Source organism: Mauremys reevesii, linkage group 6 (assembly GCF_016161935.1).
Source record: "Mauremys reevesii isolate NIE-2019 linkage group 6, ASM1616193v1, whole genome shotgun sequence".
In the NCBI taxonomy this organism is placed as follows: domain Eukaryota; kingdom Metazoa; phylum Chordata; order Testudines; family Geoemydidae; genus Mauremys; species Mauremys reevesii.
Window position 1 is genome coordinate 15,370,713 of NC_052628.1, and position 21,762 is coordinate 15,392,474.

Genomic DNA, 21,762 nt, shown 5'->3' on the forward strand with positions numbered 1-21,762 from the left:
TCAGTTACTTCAGGTTTTCAAGACAAGTGAACTTCGTGCTGGTGATAGCTGCCATACTGACATTCCTGGTATTTCGTGCCCCCTCTTTATTTGTGGGACAGGTACAGCATGGGAGAGCAGCAGTGCCAATTTTCCCCTTACTGCCAGCTTATGCCTCAACCCTTACTCTTTCAGGGGTTAGAGGATAGTTTTAGTCACCAGGCCCATAGGTGCTGACTCTGTGGGTGCTCCAGGGCTGGAGCACCCACAGAAAAAAAAAACACTGGGTCCTCAGCACCCATCAGCCACAGCTGTTTGGCGAGGCCCCACCCAAACAGGTGATCCATGGGGCACCGCTGATCAGCTGTTTGGCAGCTGGGGGAGAGGCTTGGGGAAGGGCAGAGAGTAGCGGGGGCGGGGGTGTTGGGGACGGGGCGGAATAAGGGTGGAGCCTCAGGGGAAGAGGTGCCATGGGATTGGGGCTTCAGGGCAGAGCAGGGGTGGAGCACCCCCAGGGAAAAATAAAAGTCAGCACCTATGACCCATGCCCACTCAATCATTCAATTTCATTTAGTGCTTGTCTAGCACCCAGTGTGTTGGAACTTTACAGACATGTAGAAGGACATGATCCCTAACACAAGGAGCATACGATCAAGGTCAACAACTTACCAGTGCAATGAAGTACCGCTCAGGTGAGACTGCCAAACAAGAATGCTGATTACTAACAGTTTGTGATGGTGGTTTTCTGAGGTGGACTTGTCTATACTTAGTCCACTAGAAATTGGACACATCATGTAATATACTGTAGGGCTGTGGCTCCTCATGTGCCATCCACTTTGCAGAAAAAGCTTAGAAAGGTAATGGTAACCTTGTTGATCGTTTAAGCAAAGAGGCTGACTGAATGAGCTGGAGATTGAACGCCCTTCTCATCTCTAATAATGGTCTCTTCTCAGCCGTGCTGAAGCACGTTGTCGGGGCACTGTGAGGGAAGCGTGCTCTCTTGACACGGATATCCCTAGAAAGTGAAGTCCTCCATCACATAACGGGGGCAATCTGGCACTTTGTAAAATTCACAACAATGAAAATACATCCATTTTATTGTTACAAATGCACAGGTGTGTCCACTGGGGCATCGCGGGGGTATCCGCCACCCAAAATGGGAAAGGCCTGTCATTGCAGCTAAGTTATTGTACAACAGTGGCAGCTCTCCAGACCCAGCATAGGCACTAAGTGCTGTGCCTACAATATCTGCAATAAATGCAGCCATTATTATACATTTCTTCAGTCACTTTGGAAAGGATAAAAATAGAGCTGCAGTCTAGATGCATCCAACGATTGTATGTAAGAATCCCTGCAGCCAGTATGGCAATGATAAGGACAGGGCCTGGCTCAATATTCCCACAAGTAAATCATCTGCCTCTCCAAAACATAAATCCACTGCCAATGCCTCAGTGTGCCAGGGTAAGAGTTCAGCCTTGATTTCAGGTTATAATCAACGAAGTCCCGAATACACCAGTCTCAAGTTATGTAAGTGTATGTCTACACAGCAAAAAAAGACCCGCAGCAGTGGGTATGTCTACACAGCAATTTAAGCCCAGGCTCAAGCCAAACTCCCCTAACATCCACACTTCAAATGTGCTAACCTAGGGCTCAGACCCAGGAGCCCAGGACCCTGCAGGGCCGGAGAGTCTGAGCTCTGTTGGTTCCCTGTATGCCCACGGCCCCAGCAGCCCTCTGGATGTTCCTGGTGGCAGAGGAGCAGCACTGAAGGCAGCCAGCGCAGCAGCCAGAAGCGCCATTACTGTCTGGCCGAATGTAATCTCCCTTCCTGCTCCTCTCACACCGGTAGCTCTGGCTCCAGCTCCTCATTGTTGTGCAGACCGTGTCCAGAGCAGGGAGCAAAGCTGACAGGTGGCTCCCGGACATCAGGATGTTCGGATCATTCCTCCCCTGGCCATTCGAAACTGGGAGTCCTACCGCTCCCTCGCCCTGCAGGGCGGCCACTTGGTCCTGCTCCGCAATCCGGCCCTTGCTCCAAGCCCCAGAGCCCTCCCTGAGACTGCGTGTACAGGGGCGACTGGGCTGCATGCACTCTCAGGGCAGCAAGTGGGAACCAGCCCCCAAACTTCCCCACCGCCTCCCAGGGAGCCCTTATCCCTGCTTCCTGGGGGGCAGGAGCACACTGCACACAAGCCCTGGGGATGCACTTCACCGTTCTGCAGCCGGCAGCAGCCAGGCTGGGGCGTGTGTGCGCTTTTCCTCTGAAACCTACATTTTATGCCAAACTTCAAGACAAACAGACAAAAATAAATAAATCAACAAACGAACCATCTTTGTGGAACGTCTCATTTTAAAAATTAAGAATTGTGAAGTTTCATTTTAATCGTTTGACAGCCCTGGAGACGGACATCCTAAATACCCTCAGAACCAGTGCACATGGGCATTTCCTGCCAGCGTGACTCAGCCTGGAACTGGAGAGCTCAATTCTCAGAATAAGTGCAGGGGGGGAAGGCTGTAGTCTATTGACAGCTACCAAAGGAGTTCATTATGCAGTTTATGTCCTCAGGTGCTTCTTAGTGGTCAGAAAATTCTTAACCTAGGGTTAAAATGCAATGTAGCTGCTCAAGCCAAAGGGTCCCCGACACAGGGCAGCTGACTCGAGTCCCATTAACCGTAGGCTTACATTGCTGTGTAGACACAGCCAGTGAGTCTCAAAGCCCAGGTCAACTGACGGCGGCTCACGCTGCAGGGCTAAAAATAGCACTGTAGACATGCAGGCTCTGGCTGGAGCTTGGGGGCTAAACCCAGTGACGGGGAGTCTCAGAACCCAGGCTCCAGCCTGAGCCCGAACATCTACACTGATATTTTTAGCCCCACAGCACAAACTCAAAGTCGGCTGATCCAGGCTCCGAGACTTGCTGCTGCGGGTTGTTTTTTTCCCCATTTCATAGATGTACCCCAACACAGCAACTAGACACCTGCGGTTGGCCTGTGCTGGCCGACTTGTGCTAACAGGGCTTGGGCTGAGGGGCTGTTTAATTGCTGTGTAGACTTCTGGGTTCAGGCTGGAGCCTGGGCTCTAGGACCCTGTGAGGTGGGTGTCTAGTTGCTGTGTAGACATACCCTAAGAGAGGTTTCTCCCTGCCCCACCACACCACCTGCCTTTGTCAGAACTCTTAAGTGATGTGCCCTCAGTATGAAGCTGGAAGGAGCTAGACCGCAGGGTGTGCTATGGAACTGTTACCAGAAATACGTTTAATGCTAAACCTGACCACTATAGGGTTATTGTGAATTACCGATATTGCTTAAGCACCACCAACATCCTTGCCAGTGTATTGTTAGATGCACCTGTTTGTCTAGGCTTTTCACTGAGTTTTAAACTCACAGGTTAGGCATCCCTCTCTCAAAATCATTTAAAGTTATGCTGATGCTGGGAGTTGCAGAATATTTACTTTTAACATCAATAAACAAGGCTAAATTCTTTGGGACAGGGATTATATTTTTAACCCCGTCAATTCAAGCCATGTAATTTCCGCAGTGATGGATGCCCTATAAATGCCTTCATTAGTAAGGTGAGAAAAAATAAATAAATTAGTTCAGGGCAAAAGAGATCTCCATGTGCCTAGTCAGCAGATACAATTTAGATAATGCTTTCCCAGCCAGAAGGCCGAGAAGCGATATCACTACTATCACCAATAAGTGCTAATAAGAGACTATGAAAAAAGTAGGCCTAGGTTGATTCAATCTATAGATTCAACAGAAACCTCTCTCTATACATGCAATTAATGAAAACATTAGGGATGCTACAAGACAGAAAGAGAGGATAATGAAGGTGAAGACGATAGATTATTAATGACGTCAACAAGGCCACACAAACATCATGTCTGCAGCGTTATCTGAACTCTGCTACCTACAACCTTTTTTATACCCAGCTGTTATCAGCACAGTTCTAGCAACACTGAGATCGTGTGACAGTCTCCATGGAGCATTCAATCCTTGGCCTCACTCTTGAGACCGGCAACAAGTGGGCCAGTTGTGGTGGGCTTCCCTCCACCCCCATCTCCATGATAAAGAACTAGACAGAGACCCAACAGCATATTTCACATACAGTGGGTCACTGAACAGACATTTTAACAGCTTATAGTCACTATCAGCCTGCAACAGATTTTAAACCGATGATCTACACATAAAAAGTTGCCTGAACTAGTTAATCCCAATTATTAAAAAAAAAAAGACTATATTTAATAATTATATAAAAATCTAGTTAAAATAGCCATATTTTCCTATTCCTGGATCTCACTTCTGAGACTGAGACAGGTCCTGTACATTAACAGGATTGGTGCAATTTGCGAATGCTAGAAACAAATGCACACAGATTGCTCAAAGTAGAATGGAATTCTATGTACTGTAACTTCTTTTGGGCCAGTTTTACCTCCATGATTGGACTGGATGCAAGGACCTTCTCTTCAATGTTGGTCTCACTGGCAGAGCCACCAACGGATGCGAAGAAGCGCATGGCATATTTGGCAGAGACTGTCTTTCCGGCACCGGATTCTCCGCTTACGATAATGGACTGGTTCTTCTCATCCCTGTGTGTCAGAGGAGAAAGGCTTTTTATAAACTCATCTCCTTGTAAAGCTCTGGGTTGTCTCTTCAGAAGGATTCCTTCAGGCCCTCTGCTTGAAGTGATCCTGCCACCCCCTTACTCCGATCTCAAAAATTAACACGATCATGGAATGAAGTGCTACTCATAGGGTTTCCGTGCATCTGGTTTTTTACTGTAATGCTGAGTCGAAAAGGGACCCTGGAGGCTCTGCTCAGCACCACTGACTAGGCCGTTAAAAGTCCGGTTGGCAGCGCAGTGGAGCTAAGGCAGGCTCCCTGCCTGCCCTGATTCTTCACAGCTCCCGGAAATGGCCAGCATCTCCCTGCAGCCCCTAGGCACACGGGTGATCAGGGAGGCTCCGCACGCTGCCCATGCCCACAGGCGCTGGCTCTGCAGCTCCCATTGGCCAGGAACCAGGGTCAATGGGAGCTATAGTGGCAGCATCTGTGGGCGCGGCAGTGCACACTATGCAGAGCCACCTGGCTGCCCCTGCACCTAGGAGCCGGACCTGCCAGCCGCTTCTGGGAGCTGCGCGGAGCCAGGGCGGGCAGAGAGCCTGCCTTAGCCCCACTGTACTACCAACTGGGAGCCGACGGAGGTAGGAGCTGCCCTGCTGGAGCCCAAACCTCCACCTGCATCTTCCCCAGGTTGGGACCCCTTCTGGAGCACACACCCCGTCCCTCCTCCCACACCCCCAATCCCCTGCCCCAGCCCTCTGTCCCAGCCCTGAGCCCCCTCCTGCACCCAAACTCCCTCCTGGAGCCCACACCCCCTCCTGAGCCCAACCCCAGCCCTGAGCCCCCTCCCACACCCAAACTCCTTCCCAGAGCCCGCACCCCACACAACCCCTCCTGTAACCCAATCCCCTGCCCCAGCCCTGAGCCCCCTCCTGCACCCCAAACCCATTATCGCTGGCCCCACCCCAGAGCCCGCACCCCCTCCTACACTCCACCACCTGCCCCAGCTTTAATCCCGCTCCCGCACCCAAACTCCTTCCCAGAGCCCACATCCCATGCAGCCCTTCCCGCAACCCAACCCCTCAGCTCCAACCTGGAGTCCCCTCCTGCACCCCAAACCCCTCATCCCTGGCCCCACCCCACAGCCCGCACCCCCAGTCAGCGCACTTGCACCCTCCTGCACCTGTCCCCCAGCTCGGAGTCCCCTCCCGCGCCCCAACCCTCTACCCCAGCCCAGTGAAAGTGAGCGAGCATGGGGGAGTGCGAGTGACCGAGGGAGAGGGGATGGGGGGCGGGGCCTCAGGGAAGGGGCAGGACCTCGGGGAAGAGGTGGGGCAGGGAGGGTGTTCAGTTCTGTGCCATTAGAAAGTTGGCAACCCTAGCTACTCAGCTTGCATAAGGGTGATGGAATCAGGACCGTCATGTGAAATCTTGGCCCCACTGGGAGTTTTGCTATTAGATGTCACCCACGGGGCCAGGATTTCAGCATCACAAGTCCAGGAACATCCAAGCTATTTCAGGAAGCCACAGGCACATTACATGTCAAAGGTTTTGTAGAACATTAAATTTACTACATAGTACACGGCAAATACCCTCACCTGACTTTCAGGCTGGATTTCCATTCAATGTAAAATACAAAAACCAACCAAACAACCCACCCTACGTTAATGCAACATTCAGGTACCTCAGTCAAGCACTCAGCCATCAGGCAATGCCTAAGTAATATTTACATACATGGCTTTAACTTCATCCCCTTTAGGTGTATGCAATTCCCTCTGGGAGAAGATTCTTACTCCAAATTTACACCAGTGTAACTGGAATCAGAATCTGGGACACAATCTTTTCATCCATAATTACGTAAAATTAAGCAATATTACAACACACTAGTAGTAAGTCTCACCACTTTCCTGGTAAAGTGCATATTCTTTACTTTTTCTGAACTCAAAGAAGCTGGATGGAATTTAATAAAAAAAATCTTTGAATAAAGATCAAGCATAGAAAATTTCAGCACAAAAAGCAACTTTTAGAAAGAGTGAGCCGCTGAAAACAGAGGGGCTGTAATGGAAACTATTTTGCAACTAACTCTAACAGCTACTACCAGACACCACTGTACTTTAGAGAGAGGAATCCCAAGATACTCTTTATCCAGCTACCTGGGCGGCTTGTTCAGATTGCTTAAAGAACATTAGCCAGTGTGGATTCCAGGTCACATCTACATGGTCTCTGTTTATGGGACAGTTAATTAAGTAGGGTGAAGTACAGTGCCTGGAAACTGTGTGATCTCACCCAAGCAGCAAACAGTTCAGAGGGAATCAGTGTCCCAGTGCGTTCCCAAGGACGGAACAGGTCACATATCTAGATTACGAATTGCTAGTGCATAGCTATCTGCTCTCCAGGCTTCTTGTTGAGTCAATACCAAGCCCTTCCTGTAAATATGAATGGCTCACAAGGCCAGGGTGAGGCGCTATTAGACAACAGATTGATCTCTCACTTCTGGACTCCCTAGTATGGTGCACTGTGAAATGAGCTATAGGAAGCACTGACTTGAGAGGAGGCCACCAGGTAACAGCAGTACCACATTAAGCACCTAATAAAAGGAACTGGTAACTATTGCTAGCTCTAGGCACAGAGAAGAGGTACCCAATAAATATGACAAGCAGCACTGTTTAGTTGAAGGCCATAATAGTGGCATCCCCGGAGCAAAACGAGGAAGTGATTTAAAGCCGCTAAGGAGGGAAGTACAGCAGTTAAACTGGTGAAAAGATCCTTGAGGGTTGTTATGCTAATCTTGCTAAAGAACTATTTGCTGGGTTTCCTGTGGAGAGTCATTTGCCACATATAGCATGAAATCAACAGGATCAACACCTATATGTGGAAAGAAAGAAGTGTATTCTCATATGCAAAAGGGAAAGACAGAAAGCAAAAGGCTCTGGAATTTGCCCCAAAGTGCAGAAGAACAGATTATCCCTTGCTGGGTGAGGAAGAAAGAGGTCACATACATAATACATCGATCTCCACTGCTTCTCCTGGATTTTTCCCCTCCTAATGGACAAGTGTCTCCCTCTGCCAATAAATTCACAAGAAAAGACAGATAAGAATGACTCAGACTAAGGCCAGAAGGGGACCATCATGATCTAGTCGGATCTCTGCACATTGCAGGCCACTGAACCTCACCCACCTACTCCTGTAATAGACCCCTAACCTCTGGCTGAGTTACTGAAGTGCTCAAATCATGATTTAAAGACTTCAAGTTACAGAGAATCCACCATTAACTCTAGTTTAAACCTGCAAGTGACCTGTGACCCCACGCTGTAGAGGAAGGCAAAAAAAACCCCAGGGTCTCTGCCCCAGGAGAAAATGCCTTCCCAATCCCAAATATGTTGAGTATGTGAGCAAGACCTACCAGCCATCTGGGAAAGAATTCTTTCAAAGCCTTCCCCATCTAGTGTCCCATCCCCAACTGTTGGAGAGATTTACTACTGGCAGTCGCAGATCAGTCCTGATACTGCATCAGGAAAATAAAGCCACATCAGCTCAGTGGAGCATATATAGATGATGTAAAAATCATGTTCAAGCAGCCTGATCAAGGATAAACAATTTAATGTAAGAGGATGACTGCAGCTGACAAATCCCCACGCCATTCTGAATATCTTGTTGCACCCATAAGGACTGTCATGTAAGACATGGCACACCTTTTCTTTCACTGCATATTTTATGGTACTCATTTTGCAAACACACAAGTTTGCAAGGACAGGATAAAAGCAGCCTAGTATATTATTTCCAACGGCAAAGCCTACTACTCATCCTGCAGTCTTAATGCACTGAAATGAAACATAAGATAGTCATTAAACAAGTCACAAATCGCTACTGTTCTTCAAAGAAGCAATGCTACTAGCTGAAAGTGTGCTTTTATTGTGTAGTGCAGTCAGTTATTGCAGTCTACATTTTTCTGTTTTAAGACTAGTCCTATCCAGAGGCATTTACAACCACGGAGTGAAATCCTGGCACCATCAATTTCCATGGGACCAAGATGTCACCCATTCTTTCTAATTGGTTCAACAAAAGAGATTAGAGCAGAGACCCTGTGAAAGAAAACCATGGAGGTCTCTGCAGTGTTGAATCGTTTCGGTGTTACCTTAGATGCCCCAAAAATGTGTTTATGGGTTGATTCTAGTTGACAAATTAACTGTATGTTTATCCTTTTCAATAGGCTTATGCAAAATAAGTTTTAGAAAGTGCTGTAGTCTTATTTTCAGAACCAATTAAAGGTTCTTAAAATCTCAAGCTGGCTTACTTGTGGTCTCTTACGTGTTGCTAGAGGACTATTGTTTCCTATCACCTACCTACACCTAGAGTGTCCCTCATATAGTATCTATTGCATCACAGAAACATTTGTTTTGTTTATTTTAGACATGGAGATGAAAGTTAACTGATCTGAGCTTGCTATCTAATGAAGCCAATAAAGCATTACTGAATGGAGGGAATTATAACTGCTTTAAAGTCCCCAGTCATGATCTATCACAGCTTGAAATGAATGGCATACAGCACTGGAGAGACGAAGCCATGATTTTTCCAATAGTATCCAGCAATAAAGTTTAAATTTCTAGCCCTGACAAAGCCCAATTGCAAGATACCAGATCTTAGAAGCATATATTTCCAGAGAACACGTAGGATCTCCCACCACTACCACCCCTTCAATTTTGACATGGAGTTTAGCAGCTGCTCTCCCAGAGATAGCTGGGCATACAGGTGAATGATTTGAGGGTACATTTGAAGGCAGAACACAGGGCTATCTAGCTGATACACAGCATGAGTTTCTATCTCTTGTTCTCAGGACAGAATATTATTGGCCGCTATCTGAAGTACAAAGGGGCTGGGGTGGGTGGAAAGGATTTTATGTCCTACTGTCCTGTGATCTGCCAGCATTAGAAATGCTTCTGTAGCAATACTTTCCATAAGTGTTTCCAACCACTCAAACTGGATGGACATCGGGGACCCTGGGGTCTCACACTCTCACAGGTACTTATTTAAATAGTTTTATGGTGTCCTTTCATCAAGGTACCCATTCACCTCCCATACAGTGTGAACTACAATACAGAAAGTTCACCTTCTCCACTGCAATGTGATGAAGAACTGAGATCCCCATTTAGGCAGCTTATATAGCATTCCTTGCACACAAGTGCCCGCTTATGTCAAGGGGCATTTTAGGTGTGTAAGGAAAGCAGAACCAGTCCAAAGCTTTCAAACAGACAGCATGCTAGAGGAGGCCTGGCACTGGTGGAGTGTTTTTAGAAGTGCTGAGGATTCTGCCTGTGAGAATCGGATTACAGTGTATGAGGAACATAACTCCAGTGTAGGTCCCCATTACATACCATCTCTGTTTCACTACGAAGAGATTAAAAAGAATGGGTCTGTTCAGCTTGAAAAAAAAAGACCACTAAGGAGGTCTATAAAATCATGAATGGTGTGGAGAAAGTGAATAAGGAAGCATTATTTACTCCTGCCCATAACACGAGAACCAGGAGTGACATTAAGAGGCAGCAGGTTTAAAACAAACATAAAGAAGTACTTTTTCCACACAGTGCAGTAAACCTGTGGAACTGGTTGCCACGGAATGTTGTGAAGACCAAAAGACTTAGATAAGTTCATCAGTGGCTATTAGCCAGGATGGTCACAGATGGAACCTCACGCTCTGGGTGTCCCGAAGCCTCTGACTACTAGCAGCTGGGTCTGAACGACAGGGGTTGGGTCATTAACAATTGCCTTGTTCTGTTCATTCCCTCTAAAGCATCTGACACTGGCCACTATCAGAAGACAGAATCCTGGGCTTGGTGGACCCATTCTTGTGGTTTTATTTATAACAGAACCCAACAGATTTCCTATCCCTACAAGAAAAGTGCCTGCTAATATGGACTTAAGTTCATGAGGATTATAGCAATAGTTGGGGGCACCTATTGAAGCTATGGAAAATAAAACAATCATTGGTCAATAAAGTGTGCTAGCTAAATTCTTAGCTGCTCTTTGGCAGCATGCGGGCTATGCTGTCTAGCTCACAGACTGCTTCCCCACTGCCAGGCATCTTGCGTAGTTATCTGTACCAATGCAAAGTGGAGGTGAGATGCCACCATTCAGATCTGGCTGCATTCTACACTTGCTTTGTACAGGTGTCAATGACTTCACAAGGCAACAGAGAATCACGTCCAATCACTTTGAACTTTTCTCTTTGCCTTGTTCTTGCTCCTAATCCAGCAGTGGCCTCTTCTGTCCTGCCACTGATGGGGCAAGAGCCTTCTCCTCTTGCCATGTGCCAATGACTCTGTATTTCTCTGCCTCAGGACTCTTCATCCCCTCTCAAATCACAGCTGAACGCTTCTTCTCTCTTACCTATTCCTCTTAATCTTTCCGTGTTATTTTTACAATGCTTCCATCATATAATAAGGCATTTGGGGGCACAGTTTGCAGGAAAGATGGTGCACAAGAGCTGTATTATCTCCCACAAAGATTTGATTTTCTGATATAGTTACAATTCCCCATCCCTCCTCAAATTAAAAAGGTGTCTTATGCAGAGTGAAGCTTTGACCAAAAGTCTAAAGCCATAGAAAAGGAAATTACCCACAGCACAGTCTTTGAGAGCCTATTAAGCATGACTTGTAAAATCCAAGTTATAAGGCTACGACCACCAGTAAGACGTATCAGAATCTCAAGGCAGGGACTATTTCTATATTTGTATCCGGTGCAATCCTGAGCACATCCTTGCCACTTAAATATTTTTCAGCGGGCCACATCTGTCACTACTCTCCTTTCCCTGCAAAGTTCCAGGCTGAACTGAGCATTTTTCTACTGTATATAGTTGGGCCATTGCTGCTACTACCTTCTGAGAATTTTGTAATTGCAAAATAGCAGGTTAATGACAGTACATTTAAAAAGAAAGAAATAAACAACTAAATGTGTGTATGTATATATGTATTTTATAGCAATTAAAATACTTTGAGTTCTCTCAGACACACATATATTACTATGGTGACACTTTAAATCAGATGTTAGAGATGGAAGGCATCACCTTACCAACAAAGATTTTTCCCTTTGGTATTTTTTCTAAAGTTTTGTCTAGTCTAGTTTTAAATATCCCACCTAATGGGGGATTCCATCAATAATTCTTCCAGGAGTCCATTCCACAAACTCTGGATCCAGACCATATCAATGGGATTCATATTAGATTATGAACTGGCCATTTCTGTAATATTTTGAGTGCTGTTTGCTATTTCTCCTGTCTTTTCTGTTTAAATGTACTGTTGTTCACCCACACATACTGATCCCAGTGGATTACAGTGTGATAAAAGATAGAGCAAACACCATTGGCTGCTAATACAATCAGCTTGTCAGGTCACATTTTTCTGAAGTTTCACAAAGATTTGCCTTAACTACTGACCCATTCCTGTTCAAAATGAGTCAGATAAGGTTCTCCAGGCCTGTTGAGGTTTTCTGCCCTTTTTTTAAAATTTGAAATACTAGCTACTGTACTAAAAACAATTGTGAGATCACCTAGATCAAATGGTTCTTATCTTTCTAGTTAAATTCTGATTACAAAAGAATGATCAAAGTGACAGTTTCTACAAAAGAAAATGCCTTCTCCCTAAAATTCAGTCAATATTTTCCAATGAACTGATTTTTGTTTTCCCTCTGTGGCAGCAATCAGTTGTCTGACACATCAGACAGTACATCCCCCTTCCCCAAAGACTGATTCTTGATGAAAGATGCTACTTTAAAATGCAGACAATTCTTTGCACATAAAACAGGCAAAGAATACCCATGCCACAGGGTATAAGGGAGTCAAAGGAAAAAGGATGTAGGTGTCACTGTGGACAGTTTGATGAGGAAAATACCTGCTCAAGGACTAGAAGAGGGAGGGGGGAGGGACGGGGGAAAAGCAAACAATATGTGGTTGTATTCAGACCAGAATAGGCAAAGATTCTGAATATATATATGCCTGACTTGAAGCTGGGGTTGTAATTCCTAGCTTGAGGAGACATACGTGCCTAGCTCTGATCAAGTGAATGGTCTCAAAATAGAGCATAGCCAGGGTGGCAAGTCACTATGAGGGTATGTCTACACTACCCGCCGGATCAGTGGGTAGTGATCGATCTATCAGGATCAATTTATCACGTCTAGTGTAGACTCCAGAACGTCGACTCCAGAACTCCACCGCGGCAAGAGGCGGAAGTGGAGTCGACGGGGAACGGCAGCGGTCGACTTGCTGCTGTCCTCACGGCCAGGTAAATCGACCTAAGATACGCCGACTTCAGCTACACTATTCACGTAGCTGAAGTTGCGTATCTTAGGTCGACACTCCTCCTCCTCCCCCCCCAGTGTAGCCCTAGCCTGAGTATACACCTAATGTCTCAGACTGGTACATACTTGGGGTGGCTAGCCCCTCCCACCACCACAGCTACACTCTACTGGGTGCCTGAGCTAGCACAGACATGTCTCCTCAAACTGGGAATTATACCTCCAGCTCCAAGTACAGACGTACCCACAGTGACTTGCCCCAAGTTAAAGATGAAGTTTGTGCCAGAGTAGGGAATTGAACCCATGTCCTAGGGTAGTGCCCTAACCACTGGACCGTCAACCTAGGGCAGGCACTGGCAAAGCAAACTTTCCCCGCTGCATCCCCCACTGATACCTCTCAATATACTTCTGCAGAAAAGGACCTGGGGATTACAGTGGATGAGAAATTGGATATGAGTCAACAGTGTGCCCTTGTTGCCAAGGCTAATGGCATATTGGGCTGCATTAGTAGGAGTGTTGCCAGCAGATTGAGGGAAGTGATTATTCCCCTCTATTCGGCATTGGTGAGGCCACACCTGGAGTATTGCGTCCAGTTTTGGATCCCCCCACTACAGGAAGGATGTGGACAAATTGGAGAGAGTCCAGCGGAGGGCAACAAAAATGATTAGAGGGCTGGGGCACATGACTTACCAGGAGAGCCTGAGGGAACTGGGCTTATTTAGTCCGCAGAAGAGAAGAGTGAGGGAGGATTTGATAGCAGCCTTCAACTACCTGAAGGGGAGTTCCAAAGAGGATGGAGCTAGGCTATTGTCAGTGGTGGTAGATGACAGAACAAGGAGCAATGGTCTCAAGTTGCAGTGGGGGAGATCTAGGTTGGCTATTAGGAAAAACTATTTCACTAGGAGGGTGGTGAAGCACTGGAATGAGTTACCTAGGGAGGTGGTGGAATCTCCATCCTTAGAGGTTTTTAAGGCCCGGCTTGACAAAGCCCTGGCTGGGATGATTTAGTTGGGGTTGGTCCTGCTTTGAGCAGGGGGTTGGACTAGATGACCTCCTGAGGTCTCTTCCAACCCTAATATTCTATGATTTATGATTCTGTTTCAGATGGATTGCCTCTACCGGGGAGAGGCAAGCTCAATCTTTCTGTCTGCTTAAACTGCTAGTCAGAAGAGCTGGGTTCAAGCCACACACCCCAAATATGGGTGTTTAGAATCTTAAGTTTTGGCTCAGCTCATTATAAAGAGAGAGATCTTTTGAAAAATGGTCAAACCAAACCAACCCCTCAGATATTATCTCTACTAGCAAGGTTGCTAGCTGTGATGGTCTTTTAATTTTTGTTTCCAGTAGGAACTTGACCAAGTAATGACCTCCTCACAGGTAGATAACCAAACAGCCATTGGATAGTAATGGTTTTTTATTTGCTCCTGATTGGCGTGGAACTAGAATCACTGACCTAGAGGTGAAAATTTCCCTACCCCAATGCCAGTTCCTTTACATGTTCGTGTTTAACTCATCACTACAGTGCACGGAAAGGTTAATGACAAAGGTTGATGGAACTTCTTTGTATTCCTCTTCTATCAGTATGATTATTTCAGTAAAGCATGGGGCAATAGCCATTAGTTCTGCAGCTTTTAATGCAGGGTTTTTTTTAATCTATGTTTAAGCTGTAAACATGGTATATTTGCAAATTATGCAAAGCTTTAAACATGGTACCTTATGCAAACAGGACTGTAAATCCAAATCCACTTTAGCCTGTTTAATAAATGCCCTCTTAGAGTTTTAATGTCTTTTTATAAACTGCTTAAGTGGGGCACAATACAGGTAACAAATTCTGAACTCCCAACTTCCTACCAGCCCTGTTTCTGCATCACATAAACAATGACATCCTCTCCAGGCTTAAAAATTTATTCTGTCTCCCATGCTGCTCTCTCTTCCTTAGATAAACATTGACATCTGATGACCTGTGTATGATTGAGAAATGGATCAGAACAATTGTCTGAGGGATACAGAAGAGCTCAAGTGGAAGGTAAACCTCTTGCAGCCCCAGGCTCACAGAACTTAGGAGAAGTCACAAGAATAAAAAAATCTGTGCATTTGCCTAAATGTTCTAAAAGTTATGAAACACCTAGAAGTCTGCAAAGTTATGTTTTTTCTTCTGAAAGGTTGGCCAAAAGCCAGAAATTCTGGGATCTGTACTGACATCTCGAATGGGCGATTCTCAGCGATAAGGCACAACAGCCACAACATGAACCCACAGAATTTAATTTTGTTACTTTCCTTTCAGCTACCTGGAAATTGAAACCTTTATTTTTCCCAAAAGTTTTATAATTAAACAGTCACATTTATAGCTCTTTGCGCACACACACCCCACTGGCACACACCCTGCCGAACAACAAGGAATACAAATATGTACTCTGAGAAAATACCATGGTATTTTTGAAATCCATCCATCCAGAGCAAATAGGACCTGGGTTTCAAAGGAAAACTATCAACTTCCAAATCAAGGCCAGAATTCTTTTTGCTGGTTTGTTATTGGTTGTGGGGGGTTTTGTTCAGTTGTCTTTGTTGAAGTTGCTAATAGTTGTGGGTGCCTCAACTTTTAGGTGCCAAAGCTTAAAGAGGCTCAGTTTTCAGAAAATTCAGAGCACACACCCACTATTCCTTTAAAGTACTTGGCCCATATATGGTAAATAAAGTCTATCTTCATTGCACTAATGGCTATTTTGTTTATTAAAGGGGAGAATTCTAAACATCCATTTTATTTTTCTGCATTTTCAAGGACAATGAGAATTGGTGAAGTCACTTTCATGTTCTCATTTCTGCAAATTTACACTCAAACACTTCAGTAGCATATGTATTTCTTCAACAAATGGCTTCATTGGGTTGTGTTTTTTTATTGTTTTTTTTTTTTAAACAAAACTCTTGTAGAAGCATTTGCTGGAAGCTTCAGCATTTCTAAAAGTCCGGCCATTTCTTTTTAGAAAATCTAAATTTTTGCCAAGATTTGATCTGGTAGTGTCTGTTTAAGGTGTCCTCTAAGAGACAGAATCTCAATTTATCTACCTCAGAAGGGTGAACAGCTGAGTCTGCCTTGGAAAGAGGAGTGTAGAGACTTGAAGACAGACAGTTAAATCCACTAAGCCATCCCCCTCCAGTTCTAAGCCGATATTGGTGTGGAGGGGACGGTAAGAAGTCTTTTTAGCTAATACTAATGCACAATTGCTATAACATATTTCAGTGCAATTTCCCTTCTCTCACACACACAAAAGCCTACACACCAAAGCAACACAAATAAAACTTCCTATAACTATGCAAGCCCTCATTTCTCCAATGCAGAGTCAAAAATAGCAAGAATTCCATTTCTGAAGTGGCTTAAACAAATTGGGAACACAACTTCCTTGATTATTACCATGAGTCATACTCCAGTTCATTCTTGTTGCTGAAAATACACCACATATACTGTAGTCTAAAATCCATTCTTCCCCACCTGGACAGCGTACTTTGGTGACCAGAAGGAGATAGATCTGGTTTAGTAGTTATAGCACTTGACTGGGAGCTAGGACTACTGGTTTCTATTTACAGTTCTGACAGCGCTATGGGCAAGTCAATCTCTATGCCTCCATTTCCCCATCTGTATTATGGAGAAAACAATATTTACGGGTACATAGGTCAGGTGGGTCGGAAGGCTTAGTGTTTGTACCATCACCCAAATCAAAGCACTCTGATATCCTCATATGAAAAATACAGTGTACTATAATTATTTAGACAACAGGCCAAAGAAAGAATGAAAGTAACACATTTTCTCCATTCATTTTTAAAACCACCTGTCCAGTGATCTGAATTTCTATAGACATAATGGCATAAAAATGCTAAAAGATTCCAGTATGCAAATACTGCAGTGAAGGAAGTACAGTAGAACCTCAGAGCAATGAACGCATCGGGAATTATTGTTCGTAACTCTGAAACTCTGAACAAAAGGTTAGGGTTGTTTTTTCAGAAGTTTAATACTGAACATTGACTAAATACAGCTTTGAAACTTTAGTATGCAGAAGAAAAATGCTGCTTTCCCTTTTTTTTAGTAGTGTATGTTTAATACATTACTATACTGCATTTGCTTTTTGTGAGGAGGGGTCTCTGCTGCTGCCTGGGTGTGTGGTTGACTGGTTCATTACTCTGATGTTTGTAACTCTCAGGTTCTACTGTATAACCCAGGGTTTAAGGAGGTCTAACAAGTGAGGAAAGGATCCCTCACACTCAGCTGCTGGTTCTAAATGGATAGCTGCTGATTACTCTACTCTGCATTAAAGAAATATGTTCCCCATTAGTTTAACAATATTTAATCTGCTGCAATACAGAGGAAATACAGCTCATCAATTCTAATGCACCTCCAGGGTTTCTCTAAAAAGGACACAGAGTCCAAGCTATAAACCTACATAATTTCCTTTGATGGCAACTCCATTACGCATTGGATATGCCTTCTGAGGAAACCCTAGTATTGAAAAAACTAGAAAGTTTTGCTGCTTCCTGGATATTTCTTTTACATATAGCGTTAAAAGTGTCAAGTTCTAACTAAAGCTTTCCTCCATTTTCACTCTGTGACCAGTCCTGGCAGTAGGGTGTAAAAACTCTGCCTCGAGGACCTCCCACTGCGGCGATAAACTGACTCAATGGCAGCTCAGCTCTAAAACCAGCCTTTGATTATAATCAGAGAACAATGAAAGCACTGTTGACAAATTTTCAGCTCGGGAACATTTTCTTTAATAAAATGTATGAAGCCAGAACTTTCTGGCCTCTGTAATTTAATACAAACTAGCCAAGCTCCCCCAAGATCTCCACCGCTGACAAGGATGGAGACAATTACTCTAAACAAGTTAAATGTTTAAAGCCATGTTGTCCAACCAGGGAGCCTTCACCCCCAAACTTCTAAGCCACATCTGTAGACCTAGTATTCCCTGACCGCAAGAACCAGGAGAGTCTAGAACCTCTAGGGGAAGGGAGGGTTAAATTCAAGCCCATGATTCTTTCCCTCCCCACCACCAGCAATAGAGAAAGGCTGGCATAGTGGGGGAATGCATACTTCCCCCATTTCCAGCCCTACTCTGGCACAGAGTTTTTGGAATTTTTGGAAAGCGTAGGGGACAATTTCCTGGTGCAAGTGCTGGAGGAACCAACTAGGGCAGAGCTCTTCTTGACCTGCTTCTCACAAACAGGGAAGTAGTAGTAGGAGAAGCAAAAGTGGATGGGAACCTGGGAGGCAGTGACCATGAGATGGTTGAGATCAAGATCCTGACAAAAGGAAAAAAGGAGAGCAGCAGAATACAGACCCTGGACTTCAGAAAAGCAGACTTTGACTCCCTCAGAGAACTGATGGGCAGGATCCCCTGGGAGAATAACATGAGGGGGAAAGGAGTCCAGGAGAGCTGGCTGTATTTTAAAGAATCCTTATTGAGGTTGCAGGAACAAACCATCCCGATGTGTAGGAAGAATAGTAAATACAGCAAGCGACCAGCTTGGCTTAACAGTGAAATCCTTGTTTATCTTAAACGCAAAAAAGAAGGTTATAAGAAGTTGAAGCTTGGACAAATGACCAGGGAGGAGTATAAAAATATTGTTCAGGCATGCAGAAGTGAAATCAGGAAGGCCAAATCACAATTGGAGTTGCAGCTAGCAAGGCATGTTAAGAGTAACAAGAAGGGTTTCTACAGATATATTAGCAACAAGGTGGTCAGGGAAAGTGTGGGGCCCTTACTGAATGGGGGAGGCAACCTAGTGACAGAGGATGTGGAAAAAGCTAATGTACACAATGCTTGTTTGCCTCTGTCTTCACAAACAAGGTCAGCTCCCTGGGCAGCACAGTATGGGGAGGAGATGACCAGCCCTCTGTGGAGAAAGTAGTAGTTAAAGAAAAGCTGGACAAACACAAGTCCATGGGGCCGGACGCACTGCATCCGAGGGTGCTAAAGGAGTTGGCGGATGTGATTGCAGAGCCATTGGCCACTACCTTTGAAAACTCATGGCGATCGGGGAGGTCCCAGATGACTGGAAAAAGGCTAATATAGTGCCCATCTTTAAAAAAAAGGAAAGAAGCAGGATCTGGGGAACTACAGGCCAGTTAGCCTCACCTCAGTCCCTGGAAAAATCACAGAGCAGGTCCTCAAGGAAGGACTTCGAGGAGAGGAAAGTGATCAGGAACAGTCAGCATGGATTCACCAAGGGCAAGTCATGCCTGACTAACCTAATTGCCTTCTATGATGAGATAACTGGCTCTGTGGATGAGAGGAAAGCAGTGGACATGTTATTCCTTCTCTTTAGCAAAGCTTTTAATACGGTCTCCCACAGTATTCTTGCCAGCAAGTTAAAGTAGTATGGATTGGATGAATGGACTATAATGTGGATAGATAACTGGCTAGATCATCAGGCTCAACGGGTAGTGATCAATGGTTCCATGTCTAACTGGCAGCCGGTATCAAGTGGAGTGTCCCAAGGGTCAGCCCTGGGGCCAGTTTTGTTCAATATCTTCATTAATGATCTGGAGGATGGCGTGGACTGCACCCTCAGCAAGTTCGCAGATGACACTAAACTGGGAGGAGTGGTAGATAAGCTGGAGGGTAGGGATAGCATACAGAAGGACCTAAACAAACTAGAGGATTGGGCCAAAAGAAATCTGATGAGGTTCCACAAGGACAAGTGCAGAGTCCTGCACTTAGGACGGAAGAATCCCATGCACTGCTACAGACTAGATACCGAATGGCCAGGAAGCAGTTCTGCAGAAAAGGACCTAGGGGTTACAGTGAATGAGAAGCTGGATATTAGTCAACAGTGTGCCCTTGTTGCCAAGAAGGCTAACAGCATTTTGGGATGTATAAATAGGGGCACTGCCAGCAGCAGAGGACATGATGATCATTCCCTATTCGGCATTGGGTGAGGCTCATCTGACTGGTGTAGTGTCAGTGTGTTGCCCACACTACACAGAAGGATGTGGAAAAAAAAAAAAGTCAGCAGAGGGCATCAAAATGAAAAAGGGGGCTGGAGCACATGACTTATGAGGAGAGGAGAGGCTGGGGAACTAACTTATATTAGAAGAATGAGAGGGTACTTGACAGCTGCTTTCAACTGAAAGGGGGCTCCAAAGAAGATGGATCTAGACTTTTCTCAGTGGTAGCAGATGATAGAACAAGGAATAATGGTCTCAAGTTGCAGTGTGGGAGGTTTAGGTTGGATATTAGGAAAAACTTTTTGACTAGGAAGGTGGTGAAGCACTGGAATGGGTTACCCTAGGGAGGTGGTGGAATCTCCTTCCTTAGAGGTTTTTAAGGTCAAGCTTGACAAAGCCCTGACTGGGATAATTTAGTTGGGGGCTGGTCCTGCTTTGAGCAGGGGGTTTGACTAGATGACCTCCTGAGGTCCCTTCCAGCCCTGATATTCTATGATACACTGCAATGTAAGATCAGGGTTAGTGGGACTTCAAACAGCCGACCTCTGTAAGGGAACCCTGAGCTTGAGCATCTATATTGTATTTTATCCTTATGTTAAGGCTTTTCTTACCAGTGTTCGAACCTAGGGCTCTGCCCACTCTGCTTGTTACCAGGAACAGCTCGCTTTGCAAAGGCTTGATTGGTTCCTTCTCCATTGCAAACCCAAGCGGTTCTCGGACAGTGTGTATGCAGAGCAGTGCTCAGAACAGAATGGGTTAATGCTGACCTGATCTGCTGCCATTTGTAAAGGAGGGCTGGCTTTCATTTCCAGTAGAGTAGATTGCAGATTGCTTGGACGGAGAGGACTAAGGAAATTGTCCAGTGGAATTATGGGATACTTCCAGCCAACTCTGGGCCCCAAGTCAAGCAGGGCTGTGTCTACACTGCAAAGCAATAGGGCTCAGACCCTCCAGCACTGCAGGGCCCTGGGACTGACACTTGGGCTAATGCAATTGCAGTGTAGACACAACGGGGAGGAGGTACACTTGGGGCTGGACTAAAGCATGGGCTTACACTGCAGTGTAGACTTTCCCTCAGAGAACTTATGGCTGAGTCAGTCACTGTGCCACAGGAATGCCCACTATAGCGTGGTCCATTCTTGTATTCTCCCAGCTCTTCTAACGGGAGCTGGTTTAGGAAAGCCCAGAATACAGGCTTTATACATCAATGTGTGCCACTAAATGCATTTAGCCTTGTGAGTAAAATCCCAGCAAAACTAATACAAAGCTATACCAGCAAACTTATGCTAGTGTAGATCTAACTGGCCAATTTGATCTTGTTTCATAACAAAACTAACAATATCAATAAGGTTTTGTTATTACAAAAACAGATGAAACCTGCTCTTTAAGGGACAGCCTTTGAAAAGTCCCCTTTTGGCAACTGGAACAAGCATCAGCATATTTTCTGGGGGAAAATAGGGACGTGTCCTTTAGCCCCTGTTAAAATTAACTGGAGTAAATAGAGAGAGTATGAAAGAGCAAAATGCTGTTTAAAATATACATAAAAAAATATCACTGGCAACTTCCTATCATGACACTATACATCACTGGGAGGCTGCATGGCATACACTTTTCCCAGGCACATCTCAGAAGTTTCGAGACTTCCATGTAGCAGGTGTGAATGATACAGGTGCGAACAATACGGATATTGTCACAGGTGGCACAACTGTGACAGTGATGGGGAGTAGATGAGAGGACAAGGGGCAGGGCGCAAGTCCTGTTCATGCAACAGGCAAAGAAAAACAGCTCTTGAATTCAAGCCTTAAATTGCTTTATTTTCCTAATCTTTACCCCTCTAAAAAACCTATTTGTTTTCTGCACACATCAGAAAACCTGGGGGGAGACAGGCACTGCGGAGTTCAGCTGAGATGAAAATGTCAAATCATTTCAGTTTATCTTCTTAGACGAATACATTCCCGGGGTTAAACCTCCACGACTAGCATCCTCTGACAATTGACAGT

General features: G+C 45.2%; 1 protein-coding gene across 2 annotated transcripts in view; it reads right to left on the bottom strand.

The window, feature by feature from the left end:
* MYO5B (myosin VB) overlaps positions 1 to 21,762 on the bottom strand; it is a 347,217-nt gene that overhangs the window by 181,651 nt on the left and 143,804 nt on the right. For both annotated transcript variants that reach the window (XM_039543124.1, XM_039543123.1), the window contains exon 5: positions 4,412 to 4,568. In XM_039543124.1, coding sequence (XP_039399058.1) covers positions 4,412 to 4,568 — 157 coding nt within the window. The remainder of the gene's footprint in view (positions 1 to 4,411; positions 4,569 to 21,762) is intronic.